General features: G+C 44.5%; 1 protein-coding gene across 2 annotated transcripts in view; it reads right to left on the reverse strand.

Moving 5' to 3' along the window:
- Positions 1–17023, reverse strand: part of PKHD1 (PKHD1 ciliary IPT domain containing fibrocystin/polyductin) — a 975887-nt gene that overhangs the window by 323541 nt on the left and 635323 nt on the right. For both annotated transcript variants that reach the window (XM_077489019.1, XM_077489018.1), the window contains one exon: positions 1927–1995. In XM_077489019.1, the coding sequence (XP_077345145.1) occupies positions 1927–1995 (69 nt within the window). The remainder of the gene's footprint in view (positions 1–1926; positions 1996–17023) is intronic.

Raw genomic sequence — 17023 nt, forward strand, 5'->3', positions numbered from 1 at the left:
ATTTATATAGCGAGTGTAGCACTTATCCCTGAAGGAGCGGCTGGTTTTGCTGGGCTTACCGTTTACCTTCTGCACCTCGTTCTTGTCTAGGGGTTCCCGAGGTTGATGGCCCAATAACTGCAGAGACCGACACTTGAATCCCTTTTTAGGAATGTTTATTTGCATAAAACGTTGAACAGAACACAGTCTCTCAGTTGGGAATAGAGGGTATGGGTACTAAAGCTCAGGCACTTTTTTTTGGAAACTGCTGACACTTGAAATGTCTCTCTCTAGATGATCGAGGGAATAGCCATTCGCAACTGAATATTTCAACTGCCGGAAAAAATTTGTGAATTGAGCAGCCGACAGGTGTTTTAAGGTTAACAAAGTCTCTGCCACAGACTTGATTGTAGAACTTTAAGTTAGCACAAAAACTTAGGTGTAACCGAAGGATGAAATTAGGAACTTTCTTACAGTACCAGTATCTTGCAGCTGGTCCGGCGATACCGTAAGAATGCGGATTCAATTGGTGTCCTTTCAGCTCAGCTTCCAGGCTCTTACCGAGCAGCCAGCCTCGTGCGTGGCCCTCTTCTGAACAGTCCTCCCCTGGTTGCGTTTTGAGTTGCTGGGCTTCTCCAAACCCGAGACTGCACTGGACCACCTTGAAATCCTCCTTCCAGTTACTCCAGTAGCTCGGACTAGCCAGTCCCGAGACTCGGAAACTGATGGATCCGCACCCCAGGCCATGAGGGCCTCTGGAGGCTGGTCAGGAGGACCCCTGAAGTCAGAACATACTTCTGGACCGGAACCCAGAACCACATGACCTCAGCACCTTAAGTACCCTCTCCCGGAATACACAGCAAGACAACGCACCCACTGATTGGCTCCGAGAGAGAGACTGGTACCCAATGCATCCAACCAGACTGCACTCCAATGCCTGTCAAAGGTGATACATGCACCTATAACCAGGCAGAACACAATATAGTCCAGCCAAACTGATGCCAGAGTCATAATTTACATAATTTAACCCTAAGACCCAACTACGGTCTTAAAAAAAACTACATTTACAAAACATAGCGCATACTCTTTAGGAGTACCGGCGCTACACAAGTTTTAATTGTGCTTTCGTGAGATCTGAGGAACAGTGATTTAGTTATGCGAAGGTAGGGTCAGGAGGGAGAGGCCTTTAGGATTTAGAAAGCATTAGCCCAGAATTGCTGCACAACTGGACATGTCCACCAAATATGCAAGCGAGTGCCCTTCTTGACTTTAGAAGAACTTTAACACTTTCCTGTTAGGACCAGAAATTCAGGGAAACAGCACTGAGAGAGCAGCATTGCAAGTTTTAAACTGCTAGTCCTGAGGTAAATTTGTTTAACAGATAATTTACTGGGCAATGTTTATTTTATTGTGTTCAATGTGTGAAGCTAAATAACACTCAGGGTTTAAAGCAAATCTGTGCCCATTCAGGGGACAGCAACAGGTTTGCTTTATTTTCCACCCTTCCCAACATCTACTTTCACTCCCCTGCTGCTCCATTCAGAGACAGGAGCTGAAAGAAATACCCAATACTTCTAGGTACGGAGGAGCAACAAACACACTCCGTCTGACATCAATGGGCCAAGCAGCGCTGTCACATGGGGAGTCCATAGACCTGTGCCGGTTGTGACTCCTAGCTTACATAAAGTCTTCCTTCACTGCTGGGGAGTGAAAGCAAGGTCAGCTGGAGCTCATGGAGGGAGGCCTATTTTAAAGTAGACCTCTTGCTTTGCCTTGTGAGTTGAAATTGGTTTATATCTTTTGTGAGATAGTCAAACCAAAATTTACAGGTATGGCCAATTGTAGTAGCTGTTACTAAACAAAGGCCGCTGGGGCACGCCCCATAAGAGTATACGGAAAATTCTTTACTAAAGTTACCTGCGCACAAGAAAAATTACGTGAACATACCAGGTGTGGTTGTTGGTGCCATAATCTCTTCTACTGTAAGCATCACTCTGATTAGGCCTTCACCAGAGACTGCAAAGGAAACACATACAGATTACACAGCTGTTGATGATAAGAGTGAGAAGAGCCATTATCCGCTCTTCTCCAGCTCTATTAATAAAACAGCTTTTGAAAGAATTTTTTTTAAGCCCTCCTGACCATCTGCGGATAATTTGCTTGGGCTGTTCTTGCCGTGTTTTCTTTAATATGTTTTGAAAATCTGATGTCTCCAGAAATGGTGATCAGCATCAAAGCCCTGACTCAATACATAATAATTTGCAGATCTTACTACACTTCCAATGTCAAATAGAATTATTTTAGGAGTCTCTCAAAACATTAATGATATCCTGGGCAGGCCAGCCAAGTCTTTAGTTATTCTGTAACAGACTTTTTTGGAGATAATCTGTCCTGTGTGGCGCCTTGTTAATTTAAAGGGTCAGCCACTGAAAAAGTGTTTTTTTTTTCCCCAGTCATTACGCTATACTGATAATGGAGGTGATCAGCGACTTATAGCATGACTGTAATAGGGTGGTGGGCAATCTGGTGCTAACAGTCCCTTGATAGGAGATATAGTAACTGATTAACTGACACTGGCGTCGCTAGTGATACTAATACAATGATCAGATAGAATACTGTACACTGAAATAATGATGCTGGCTGGGAAGAGGTTAACATCTACCGTGAGGCAAAAAACTTTTTGCACGGGGATGAAACAGCCAGATCACTGTTCTGTGTACAGAGTCTTGTGTGTTTGTAAAAACACAGGACTTTGTTCTGTGATTGGCTATAGCCAATTAGCAGGTCAATGCACACTGAACCTGGAAAAAGCTGGAAAACATATACAGGCATACCCCACTTTTAAGTATACAATGGGGTTTATTTACTAAAGCTGAAAAGTGCAAAATCAGGCTCACTTCTGCATAGAATCCAATGAGCTTGTATACCCAGCTTGTTCAATTAAGCTTTTGTAATAAAACATGGAAGCTGATTGGTTTCTATGCAGAAATGAGCCTGATTTTGCACTTTTCAGCTTTAGTAAATAAACCCCATTGTGTACTTAAAAGTGGGGTATGCCTATATGTACTGTATGTGATATAGCCTGGCTGTGCCTCTCGCCCGCAGCAAATGTAGTTAAATACAGTTAAATGTTCCTTCGTCATTGACTCCAATGCCTTTTGGTAAAATGGCAAATTTACTAAAATGTTCTAATTGTCCACAAAAATTTAAGCAAAGCAAAAATTCCCAGTTTTGCTCATTCCTATTTTTCACACTTCTTTTCTTTGATCCTTCCTCAGAACTTATGCACTCAGTCTCTATCATGTCATGATATGCTCTTAAATGATTTCTATTAACAATAAAAAATACACTAACATTGTCAAATTCATCCCATCGTTCTTCCTACATTGCTCTATCAGTCTTCAACATCCATCACCTCTTCAGCCACCCCGTGTTTTTGTGTGACTTTTCGGTGTAAAATATTTTGCATAATTTAAGATCCATTTATTCCTCATCAATCTTTTTGGCGAAATGACTAATTTTTTTTTTTTTTTTTGCCCGGCGTTCCCATGGTAATCATGCACATTTAAAAAAGACGAAAGGTTCATTAATTTTAAGAGTTCAATAAATTAGTGGAAATAATGAAGACTTCAATCTTTCAGATAATTACACTTGGCTGTCAGAGAAAGGATAAGCCTTGGAACGTAGCATATGTGAAATGCCCGGTGAGGATGTCATTATTAAATAATCAGCACTGGCTAACCTGACACCTAATTAATGAGGAATCTGGGACAGATACCTAGCATGGCAAGCTTGGACGGACTCCCAAAACTGCTGGAGATCACTCTCAATGAGCCCCAAAGCCTTCCTGCAACCTTAATGGAGAACTTCAATCAAGGCAGAAATAATCTGCAAATTTGAATAGTATTGGTTTTATATCTTCTAGGTTTTTTTTTTTTTTTTATGGAATCTTTAAAACAGCCTTTCTCAACATTTTCCAAATGAAGGAACCCTTGAAACAACCTTCCAGTCTCAGGGAACCCATGCTAATAATTACACTATCTACAGCTAATGGTATGTTAGTGTTATGGTTACTTGGAAGAATGCTCCTTACACTTGGGGTCGTTGGGAAGAATCCCCCCTACGGATAGCTAAAAAGATCATTTGCTGCATTGTTTACTTATTTGAGAGGCAGAAAATACTCATTACTCAAGGAACTTCTAGCAACCTCTGGAGGAACCTAAAGCCGTGTACACAATGAGATTAGGGGACCAATGATTGTCGAAAATGAATAGGTTACTAAATTACGAAAACTGTGGTGTTATAATGTATGTGCACCGTATTTTCAGACAAAAACTGTACTGATTACATGAAAATCATACCATCTGGCATCGTACAAGAAATATTTTCGTGTTTGTCCCTTCGGAAAATTTCCGACAACAGCTGTTTACTAACGATCAGATCATCGTACGATCCCTTCGAAAGTGGTATTTTTTTGTACGATATTCTGATAGTGTGTACAGGGTTTTTAGGGTTCCATGGAACCCTGGGTGTGAAAGACTGCTCAAGAAGATCCCATAATGGAATTTAGAGGGTTATGTCCCATACACACGATCAGAAAATCGTACGGAAAATACCGCTTTCGAAACGATCATGCGATAATCACATCGTTAGTACACAGCTTTCGAGAGTCGATCATGATGGTTCATCTGATATTATTCTATCGGACGTGCACAACATTTTTTTTGGTACGATGCCAGATTTTACAATTTTCGTTTAACCACTTCAGCCCCGGACCATTTGGCTGGCCAAAGACAAGAGCACTTTTTGCGATTCATCACTGCGTTGCTTTAACTGACAAGTGCGAAGTGGCTCCCAAACAAAATGGACGTCCTTTTTTTCCCACAAATAGAGCTTTCTTTTGGTGGTATTTGATAACCTCTGCAGTTTTTATTTTTTGCGTTATAAACAAAAAAATAGTGTAAATTTTGAAAAAACACATTATTTTTTACTTTTTGCTATAATAAATATCCCCAAAAAGTATTAAAAATTTTTTTTTTTCCTCAGTTTAGGTTGATACGTATTCTTCTACATATTTTTGGTTAAAAAAAATCGCAATAAGCATTTATTGATTAGTTTGCACAAAAGTTATAGCGTCTACAAAATAGGGGATCGTTTTATGGCATTGTTATAATTTTTTTTTTTTTTACTAGTAATGGCAGCGATCAGCGATTTTTATCAGGACTATGACATTATGATTGGGACACGATTTTGGGACCATTCACGTTTATACAGTGATCAGTGCAATTAAAAATGCATTGATTACTGTGTAAATGTGACAGACAGTGAAGGGGTTGACCACTAGGTGGCACTGTAGGGGTTACGTGTGTCCTAGGGAGTGATTCTAACTGGGGGGGAGGGGATGTGTGTGACACATCACTGATCACTGCTCCCGATTACAGGGAGCGGTGATCAGTGACAGGTTGATTAGACAGAATGGGGAGATACTTGTTCACATTAGCATCTCCCTGTTCTTCCTCACTGTGAGACGATCGCAGGTATTCCCGCGGACATCGAGTCCGCTGGACCTGTGATCGTGGTCATGCTCGCAAGCCGCCTCTTAAAGGGCCACGTACAGGTACGTTAATCTGCCTGTATGCGCCCTTCTGCCGCAGTATATCTGCATGAGGCGGTCGGAAAGCGGTTAATCAGTACAGCTATCGTTCAAAAATGCAATACAAATGCATAACACATGACATCACTTAAGATTTTTTTTTCTGTAATTCGGGAATTTTCGTGACTTTAGTAAACTCATCAGATTCAATCTAAGATTAGCATGCAAAAAAAAAAATGATCATTCATCCAATAATCTCATCGTGTGTACGGGGCATTAGTCCAACCAAAAAAAATTGAGTCTACTGTATATGCCTTTTTGCCCATTTCTTGTAGATTTTCATAATGAGTGAGATGTTCCTCTTCCATATTCTCTTTGGACTTTTTGATCTTGCCACTAAACGTTTGATGTTTCCTTATCTCCCTTTGCATCAAACAACAGAGCAGGATCCCTTCATACTATCCATGCCAGGCCTTCAGTGCAGAGGAGACATCTCACTGCTGGAACCCCTCAGAGAGATAAGAAATTAGTAGGTGACTTTAAAGCTGAACTCTGGCCTTCCCTTCAATCTTGCACAGTTGAACAAGCTCCTCTCCTGTACTAAAATAGCTTATTCTGAAATCACTGCACACTGTAAGCTTCTCAGATTGTGCATTAGAAACTGCAGCAAGTCAGATAGATCTGTATCATTTGCTGGCTGGAGGACATCCAGCCTTACTGCCCCTGACCCACCCTCTTTCATTTAATGAACTATGGAGGCTCAGCATCACATGAGGGTGTTACCTAGTGTGGCCTGCTTGCAATTGCACCCTTCCTAGAAATGCTCACTTCGCCAGACTGGCATAGGGTGACCACATTTCCAAACTGCCATTCAGGGACAACCCCCCCCCCCGCACCCACGCCCGCCCCCAAAAAAGATGTTTTTTGATACTTTTTTTGCCAAATTCTTTGTAAAAAGTACAAAATATTTCTTTTTTTTCAAAATTGTCACTCCTTTTTTTTGTTTATAGCGTAAAAAATAAAAACCGCAGAGGCAATCAAATACCACTAAAAGAAAGCTTTATTTGTGGGGAAAAAAGGATGTCACATGTAAAATAGCGCCTGTAAAGAGCTGTTCCTGTCTCTCCAGTGTGAAAGCCGGAGGGCTTTCACACTGGAGCGGTACGCTTGCAGGATGTTAAAAAACTCATGTATACACCACTCCTGCCCATTGATCTGAATGATAAAAACAGAGCCATTTAACCGCCGGCGCCCGCAACGCCCCACTGTCAAAGGGCTCTATATATATATATATATATATATATATATATATATATATATATATATATATATATATATATATATATATATATATATATATATATATATATATATATATATATATATATATATACATATACACACACATAACGACAATGACATTTTATTGTTCCAAAAAGTATCTAGAAGGAATAGTACAATACAGTATCTAGAAGGAACATTGTTAAAAGCAATACATGATTGCAAGAATGCATGTTCTCATAAAATACTGAGTACACTAACCTGGAACTTTGGCTGGCGGCTTGGAGTCGGGTCATGGCCCTCGTGGGCGGGAGGAGGCTTAGGAGAAGAACTGGAGAAGTTGGGCTGCTGGCAATGTGCATGTGCTGTAGGCAACGGCTATGGGAGTAGTCGGCCCCGGGGATTGGCACTGGGCAGTGGGCACAGGCTGGATCCTGACTTACCAGCAGTGCCACAACCAGTCAGGAGACTCAGGAGGAGGAGATACAGAATGAAGAAGCACTGGTGACTGTGGCTGCTCTCTCTCTCCCTGCTGCTGTGGTCGGATGCGGAGAAGCGAAGGAGAGGATACGCCGGTTGGTGGACTCGGAGGTGCACTGCTCAGCGCAAGACAGCTGTGGGTAAGGCCTCGCTCACTCACTCAGCCGTAGGGTGCCCTTGTGTCAGCCGACGTCACTGGTTGCTAGATGCGAGGCGGGGCGGCCCTAGCAACCAGTTCGGCAAATCAGCAAATGTTTATCAGGACAGGGTGGCGGACTGGCCGCTGGCGGTGTGTTTTTTTTAATTTTTTATTCCGGGACACTGTATTGTCCCGGAATGAAGGTGCCCGGGACACGGGACAAAAATATGAATTAAGGGACAATCCCGGGCAATCCGGGACACGTGGGCACCCTAGACTGGCATCCACCCATCAAAGCATTTTGATAATTGCAAAGATCCTCTCAAGAACTGTTTGCACCAGGACTGAAGGCTTTTTAAAGGAATACTGAGGCAGGGTGCTGTGATGATTTCAGGAAGCTATGTACAACACCCTTCTGGCCTAGGGTTGTCACCTTGTCTTCAAGCTAAACCCAACACGGCACAGGGCACATTTTTTCATCGTATACACTATAGGATTATAAAAGACCTGGGGCATTTTTGGGTGCCCCAAAGAGAGTGGTAATGCAGTGAACTGAGGCAAACAGGAAGGCATAACTTTGTCACGGGTTTCCAATGCTACTGCTCCAAGTAAAGAGTGAGTTTTTGCCTGGATCCCCATTGAAGACATTTCCTATAACTTTCTGTACTGACCAAAGGTGAGGGGAAATCGCCCCAGTAGAAGAATAGAAGGCACAGAGTAGCTCTAACCCTCCCTGCTCCCTGGAAAAAATTAAACTAAAAAACATGGCTTAATTTTCTAACAAAGTCATGTGACCACTGGGCCTGTGTTGAGAAGGTGGTAAATGGCTAGGTGCTATAGCTACTATAGAGTTTTCTTCCAAGTGCAGTTCATGTGCAAGATATGCTAGACCAGGGGTAGGGAACCTATGGCTCTTTTGATGGCTGCATCTGGCTCTCACCTCTCAATCCGCGGATTGCATGGTGTGCCGATCCGTGGATTGAGCCCATAGGAAAGGCCGCAGCTTCGGCCTAGCTCTGGAGCTGCGGCCATCTTGGTACACCCGGCGGCGGCCTAGGTGAGCGGCGCGCTGACATCATCATCACCCGCCTCAACTGCTCATGGATCTGCCTGCCTGTGTAGTGGTAAGCAAGCAGACAATCGTAGGGGAGCTGTGGATATTACAGTGGGGGAGATGACGTGGATATTACAGTTATAATTGAAATTAGTAGATTAATCGATTAAAAAAAAAATAGTTTTAAACATATTGTATGGTTCTCGCAGAATTACATTTTAAAATATGTGGCGTTCATGGCTCTCTCAGCCAAAAAGGTTCCCTACCCCTGTGCTAGACTTTGGCTTCTTGCACACAATGCATCTAGCCCCTGTGCATCCAAAGCCGCATTTTAGTGTGCCTGGGTGGTGCAGGTGCAGTGTCCGTGCCTATGGCCTACAGCATGAAAAAGTTCATGGCAGACTGAAATACACTGATTGGATGGGGCTAAACACTGTAAATTGCACAGTGATTGTAAACGATCACCTTGTAAAACAACCCATTCCATTTTAAATAGTAATGAAAGGCAAAACAATTCTGTACAGATATAGAAAAACATTATAAACAATTTTTCCCCCCTTTTTATAAGTGATCACATTCCCTCTGTTCTCAGCTACATAAGAGCTGGGGGAGCAGAAACAGCTGCACACTAAGCTTCCCAGTGAATGGCTGTGCAGCGGGGAGGTATGTCAGGACAAGCCTGATCAATAGAAGAGAGTACACTAAGTTCCTAGCATAGCTAGAGAACTGACCACAGTGTTTTCTCCTGCTTATTGTGGTCAGTTTTAATAGAGAAGGACTGGCATGAACATCAGGGATTTCACACAAGAGGAGCAATGCGTGTGGGTGGGTGCATCGTGGTGTGACGGCAACGTCACACACTCAGTCCAAGAGCCCCACCTGCAGTGGAGAAAGTGTACTGCACCTGCCTACACCCTAGAACAGGAGGTGTGTTACTGGCAGGATCACCACATCTAAGGGCTAAAGAGCTGCAATATTTTTTGGGGTTTCGGTACCTTTTAATTTTCTTTTTCTTATGCTCTCCAATGAAGACATTTTGCTACAATTTTGGTAAAGGGAAAACTTTCAATCTCACTCACCTTACTTGTAAGGTATAGTAGTGTATAATGCTATGCCCAATTTTCATAACACAAAATGGCCTGAATAACAAGACCTATACCAAAGCCATTGTCATGGTCAGTGCGGAGTGTTCTATTCAGCTTTCCTTGTATCAGAGAATGCCCCTAGCTGTGTTCCAGAGGAGCAATTGTTGGCACAAGGCGAACGGTATCTATTGTTTACTTTGACTTTGCCCCCCCAAGTCACAGAAAGCAGCGCCTTGTGACCGAGAATCGTTGTAACAAACTGATATATTTATCATGGCTGTTAATGTTGGTGTAAAATCCCATTATAGTGTAGCATTGATTGATGCTCAGTTTACACAAGCTGTTACTTTGTGGTTATAAATAAAAAATCCCCAAGAGGTGTGCTATACAATGCAAGGAGATAAACAGGGAAAATAGGAGCAAGGTAAAGCTTTAAAGAGAACCGGTCAAGGGCTTTGCACTTAAAGCAGAACTCCAGTGATTTTTTTTTTTCTCATTATAATTCCCCCACCCCTGTTTTGAAAAAAAATGCATTGAAGCAATACTCACAGCTTGGACCTACAGCAAAGACTTGTCTAGCAGGAGAGCGGACCTGATCTTTAAAGAGGAACTGCAGTCTGCTCACATAATTTGTCATTTGTAATAAAAACATCTTTGCCATTCTGAAGCTTCCCTCCGACCACTTTGCATATTATTTTATATATACTGGGATTCTGTACTTGCCAAATATGCTGCATAAATATCCCTCCACTAAGCCAGGCTGCAACCATTTTAACTGTGGGCAGCTGAAGCTGCTGCCTGTTCACTTCCTGGATTTACACAGAGGCGCACCTCCAGCTCTGCAGCCTTGCAGCTCTCATTGGCCCTCTTATGAAACCCCCCCCAGCAAACTCCCACGAGAGTGAGAGAGAGCTGTGCATGATGTCATAAGCCTAGGCTTTTTACCAGACAAGAAACAGGAAGTGGGCTGTATAAGGTATTTACTGGCAGAAAAAAAAATGTTTTACTGTCCAAAGTTAAAACAACAAGGGCAGAAGATTTAATAGAAGGAAAGATGAAAAAATTACTGAAGGTCCGCTTTAACTGCTGCAGTTTCACTTTCACTTATAGATCCCCTTTCTACTCCCCATCCCCACTCTGTGACTGGACAGTAAAAAGAGAAGCAGCAACTTTTTCATGTCTTCTGGACCTTTCCCGCCACAGTCCAGTACTGGGAAGAAATTGTAAAAACTACCAGTATTGCTCTTACTTCCTCCACACGTATGTGTCTGTTGGGTTTCATTGAGGGTTTGGCACCCACCATAGCAGAAAGGACTTTTTTGGGACTCCTTCTATCCTATGCTAAGGAAGGAATAACCCTGTACAGGAAAAAGCCTGCTCTACCATCTATAGCATTCTGGAAACAACTTGTAAAATACTAATCTGCCTAAAGGATTAGTTCACTATGCAACTTTACCCAAGTCAAATAATACCCTTACTATAGGTGTAGACCATCTATGAACATAACAAAAAATGGGCAGAGATCGCATAATCCCATCCTTTTTTTGGCCTACTTTGGGAATTACCATATTTATCGACGTATAACACACGCTGTTAGTTTAGGAGGGAATTTTAAGGAAAAAAAACGTTTTAAGGAAAAAAACTTATATTTAAATGCCCATCAATGCAGCCTTATCAGTGTCCATCTGCAGCCTTGTCCAGTGTCATTTTCAGCCTTGTCAGTGTCATTGCAGCCTTGTCCGGTGACATTGATGCCTTGTCAGTGTCTTTGCAGCCTTGTCAGTGTCATTGCAGCCTTGTCCGGTGACATTGATGCCTTGTCAGTGTCTTTGCAGCCTTGTCAGTGTCTTTGCAACCTTGTCCAGTGACATTGCAGCCTTGTCCAGTGACATTGCAGCCTTGTCCAGTGACATTGCAGCCTTGTCCAGTGACATTCACGCCTTGTCAGTGTCACTTCATGTTTAAATATGGCGCCGCCGAGATACACAGAGCCGGTCCTGTGTATCTCGGCTCCTCTTACAGTCCTGCCCTATGATAGAAATAACACAGGTCCAGTGGCGGGACTGGCGTGACTGAGTGGAGCCGAGAGCCGCCGATATTCACATAGCCGAGTTTACAGTCATGCCCAGTCCCTGTGTTATGTCCATCACAAGGCAGGACTGGGCAGGACTGTGAGCGGAGCCGAGAGGAGCCAAGCCTAGACGAGTACACTCGGCTCTATGTTTATATTGGCGGCGCTCGCTCCTCCGCTCACAATCAGCAGGGGATTGGCATATAACACGCACCCACAATTTTCCCCTGATTTTAAGTGGAAAAAAAGTGCATGTTATACGCCGATAAATATGGTACATAGAAGGTCTACACCTACAGCAAGGGCATTATTCAACTTTGGTCAAAGCTGCACAGTTTGTTTTTATCTACAGGTTCCTCTTTTTAGTAAGGCTGGGTTGACGCTGCAGTATGGAGCAGCTCACAGCAGGGGTCCGGTGCGCCACCATTCACCGTTTTAGGTCCAATTTCAGCACACATTTTTGGGCTAAATTTGGACCTGAAACTGACCAAAAGATGCACAGGGCTCCTGTACAAATCGCACTGGAGCCGCAGCGGAGACATGTGAACCGACTCCATAGAGAGACGGTCACAACCTCCTGCTATTGCGAATTGCATGCGGAGAATCCACATCCAATTCGCAATAGTGTGAACCCAGCCTAAAGATAAACTAACTGTCACGGTACTACTTACAGTGAGCCCACAGGCGAGCAGGTGACACGGGATCCCCCAGGGCATGGAATCTAAGAGCCAGCCGGTGTTCCGCCAGGGACCCTCTCACGAAGATTTGGGCTTAGCTGCGTGCTGACCCCAGGTCACGACCCCCGGGTTCACCCTGCTCGCTAGGGAAGTACCAGAAGACACTGTTAGACAAGGATGGATGAAGCAAAGGAGAGCCAGATAGTGAGCCAAGGTCAGGGCAGGCTGCAGACAACGTAATCAGAACAAGCCGGGTCGGTACACAAGAGATCAGTTCAGGAGAGGTCAGGTAAAACAGGTTACACAAGGGGGCTCAGAAACAAATGTTGCTCAAGCAATAGTAGCTGGTTAGAAAGGGATTTAAATAGAGAAGAACATGAAGGGCTGGACAGGAAGTAGCAGGAAGGAAACATATATTAGGCAACAGGTGATGGGCGGCAACACCCATAGCTGCAGAGTGCACAGAGCTGAACACCAGCTAGTGGAAAAAGAGATGCCAGCCGATCTACTGCAGTAAAGGTGAGACACAGATCAGCTCCGCAGCTGATCTGTGACACTAACCCTTTAAGGAAAGAAACCTACAACAGAGGTACACCTAGGAAGTTTGACAAAGTATGGTCAAAATGGCTTGAGAACAACTCAACAGGACTATTGCTTCTCTGGGGACTCCAACCCGTTCTAGGCAAGGTACTCTTACTTTGTCCCGCCTCTTTATAGCATAAGCCAACACGCATAGGTTTTGTTGTTTAGCAGTGGCGCTTTTTTAGCACCTCTTGTCTAGTTTTCTCAGGTGAGTACCCCTTTGTGGGTGGATATTTCACCCCATTTTTGATGTTGTACTTTATTATAAAACCTTCAATAAACTGAATTTAAAAAAGGAGAAACAGTGCACTGATGGGAGCATCTCTCTGTCACTCTGGGCTCTCCTATCAGCATGTTCCTTGCACTGCAGAAAACCTGACTGTGCCAAATCTCGAATTCCCAGAGGCGTAACTAGAACCTTCAGGGCCCCAGTCCAAGAAACCATGAAGGGGCCCTTTCCACTGATTCCGGGGCCGATTACTCCTTTATTATAGTGCCACAGCGGGTCACCTTGCTACTCCTTTGGGGTCACCCCCACAGTGGAACAACAGAGCCCAATCGCAAGTGTGATCTTTGTGACCCTGGTTGAGACCCTGATAGTTCAGCCACTTGTGTCAGTAGTTTTTTTTTTTATACTTTTACCATAGCATTATTGTGTTGTGCTGCCTGACATTGCAGTGTGATTTAGGCCGGTGCATTGTGATAAAATGCAGCATGTTTTTATTTTATCGCAGCACTAGACTGCTTTGTAGTGTAGATGGAACAAATAAGATACAATTGTTTCCTGTGTGTCCCTGCGGTGACAGACATTATACCATGTGGTAAAATATCCATAGCTCCCAACTGTCCCTGATTTTGAGGGACTGTCCCTGATTTGGAACAAAGTCCTTTTGTCCCTATTTCCTCCTCATTTGTCACTCATTTCTGATGGTCTGATCTATATAGATGTATACAAAATGCACTTTTATCTTTCAAAAAGTGTTTCCCAGTGCTAAACCTTTCACTCAGTTTCTAAATTGCTGCATTTGTAAAAATCAAAAGCCAATATAAAGGAATAGTAGTGGTAAAAAAGCGTGGGTTTATCTAATATTACTTTTGTATAATTCTCCTTTAAGGGGCGTGAAAAGGGGTGTGTCCTATGTCTACATAATTTTGCTAATAGGTGTCCCTCATTCCCATCTCAAAAAGTTGGGAGGTATGAATATCTGGCACTGCCCATAGTGTGAATTGTGCCTTAGTCCATACCTTCGTACAGACCTTGGGCTGGAGGTAAACATAGAACCTGTACATTGCATCCACAATGCACTGAAAATATTTGACGCATCTTGAAAGGAAAAACACAACAAGGAAGACCAAGTACTGTTGAGCAGTTAGAATCCTATATCAGACAAGAATGGGACAACATTCCTCCCCAAAACTCCAAATACTGCCCCTCTGCACTCCTCTCCTGTACATACTGCACCCATCATACCCTCCGCACTCCTCTCCTGTACATACTGCACCCACCATACCCTCCACACTCTTCTCCTGTACATACTGCACCCATCATACCCTCCGCACTCCTCTCCTGTACATACTGCACCCATCATACCCTCCGCACTCCTCTCCTTTACATACTGCCCCATCATACCCTCCGCACTCCTCTCCTGTATATAGTGCCCCCATCATACCCTCCGCACTCCTCTACTGTACATACTGCCCCCATCACACCACACTCCTCTCCTGTACATACTGCCCCCATCATACCCTTCCCACTCCTCTCCTGTACATAGTGCACCTATCATACCCTCTGCACTCCTCTCCTGTACATACCGCCCCCATCATACCCTCCACACTCCTCTCTTGTACATACTGCCCCATCATACCCTCCATACTCCTCTCCTGTACATACTGCCCCCATCATACCCTTCCCACTCCTCTCCTGTACATAGTGCACCCATCATACCTGCCACACTCCTCTCCTATACATACTGCCCCCATCTTACCCTTCCCACTCCTCTCCTGTACATATTGCACCCAACATACTCTCCACACTCCTCTCCAGTACATACTGCCCCTATCATACCCTCCCTACTCTTTTCCTGTACACACTGTCCCATCATACCCACCTTCTGCCACTCTGCATGTAGCAGGTGCCCCTAAGCTTGAGCCTGCCACATTAATGTTGGCTCCCATGAGGCAGCCATCTTTAAACCTGGGGAACCCATGATCTTCAATTGCCCAGGGGGGCCCATGAGTTATCAGTCTGCCCCTGGCCCAGACTGTGGATACCCAGCAGGGTTGCTCAATGCAATTGTAAGCCAAGAGTGTCAACTTTCCTGACTCTGATGTGAAAAGGGGGCTCTTGTGATTAACTCCATATGATTAGAAATGTTATTTAATCACAAAATACAGTATATGTATAGTGTATGCTACATAAAAATGCCCTTGCATTGTACAGAAGTAATTAATTTAATGTACTGCAAAAAAAAAAAAAAAAAATTGCTATGCGCTGCTAATATGTTCGGGTTTGACTTGAAGAAAAGGTGGCAACCCTAACATGCAGTCTCCTCAGTTCCCAGCTGATTACAGTGTTGTTTAAGCACTTGCTGACTGCATAACACAGTTATACGGCGGCAGAGCGGCTCCCCTGTGCCAGATCACATGCCTAGTACATGATCCGGCACTTCCGGGTAGGGGTCGTGCACTGCTGGTGCGCCCTTTGTGCTGTGATTTGTCAATCAGCAAGAGTCGGCCAATGGATGACCGCCGGCACCCACTGATTGGTGAGGAGGAAGACAGGACAGCTCTGTCGATGTAAACAATGCAGAGCGCTGGCCTATCACCAGGGATGTGCTGGTTTTTGTTTCCCTGCAAAGCACATCCCTTAGTGAAAGCAGCACATAGTACACGAAAACACTGGGTAGGCACATATTTAACCCTTTGATTGCCCTATATGTTTAACCACTTCCCAGCCAGTGTTATTAGTACAATGACAGTGTATATTTTTAGCACTGATCACTCTATTAGTGTCACTGGTTCTCACAAAGTGTCAAAAGTGTCAGATTGGACAGGCGCATGCGCGGGCGCTCCGTAATGTACGCTTAAGCCGGGAGCTCTGTATCACCTCTGCCCCGCGATAGCCCACAGCGCTACAGCACCGGCCGAACCTGCCCACTCGGACCCTCTCCGCTTCAGGGATCCCGGCGGGAACAATCGCAGATGCCCGGTCCGGCGGCCAGACGCGATCTGGGGCCGGACTTCCATAAGGCCGGAACGAACGGGTGTACCAAGATGGCCGCCGTTCAGAATGCCTCACAGCCTCACACAGCCACAGGGGACAAGAAGCCAGATCAAAGGCAAGTGATAGCCCCTGCTGTACTTTCGTACTCTCAAGTGACCCAGGGGAGACATCACTACCCCCAGACACCATCCCCAGCCTCCACAGAATCACTTCTGGGCCGCCACATGGAGGAAGGTGTTCTATCTCCTTCAGGGCCTATTTCTCCTAACCTCCTAGCCGCACCCTCTCCATATCTGCCTGAACAAGATTCCTTCTCCCAGCAAGGAGACCTCTTTCTCAAGCTATCAACCCTCCTGGAAAGGGGTCTAGCCAAAACTGCAGCCCAGATCACCAGAGATATGAAATCAGATTTCGCAAATCTGGGCTCCAGAATGGAAGCCATTGAGAACAAGTTAGACATTACTGTGTCGCGCACCAACCAAAATGCTGCACACATACAGACCCTTCAGGATTTAGCCCTATCCAGGATCGACGACCTTGAAAATAGATCCAGACGATAAAACCTTAGGATACGTGGCCTCCCTGAGTCCTTTTCAGATGTTTCCACGGCAGTCCAGGACCTTTTCAGGGATTTAATTCCGAATATACCGTTGCATCGTTTGGAGCTGGATAGGGCCCACAGAGCCCTTGGACCCCCGAGAAAGGACGGATCCCCAAGAGATATCATCGTGAAGCCACACTTCTACGCTGTGAAGGAGGAGGTCCTGAATGTCTCCTGCCATGGTCACCAGCTTCAAATCTTTGCTGACTTGTCCCCAGTCACTATCCAGAAGAGGAGAGCCCTGAAGCCGCTTCTTAC

Source organism: Lithobates pipiens, unplaced genomic scaffold (assembly GCF_037356315.1).
Source record: "Lithobates pipiens isolate NorthernLeopardFrog02 unplaced genomic scaffold, aLitPip1_a1.2 Scaffold_18, whole genome shotgun sequence".
NCBI classification, from domain to species: domain Eukaryota; kingdom Metazoa; phylum Chordata; class Amphibia; order Anura; family Ranidae; genus Lithobates; species Lithobates pipiens.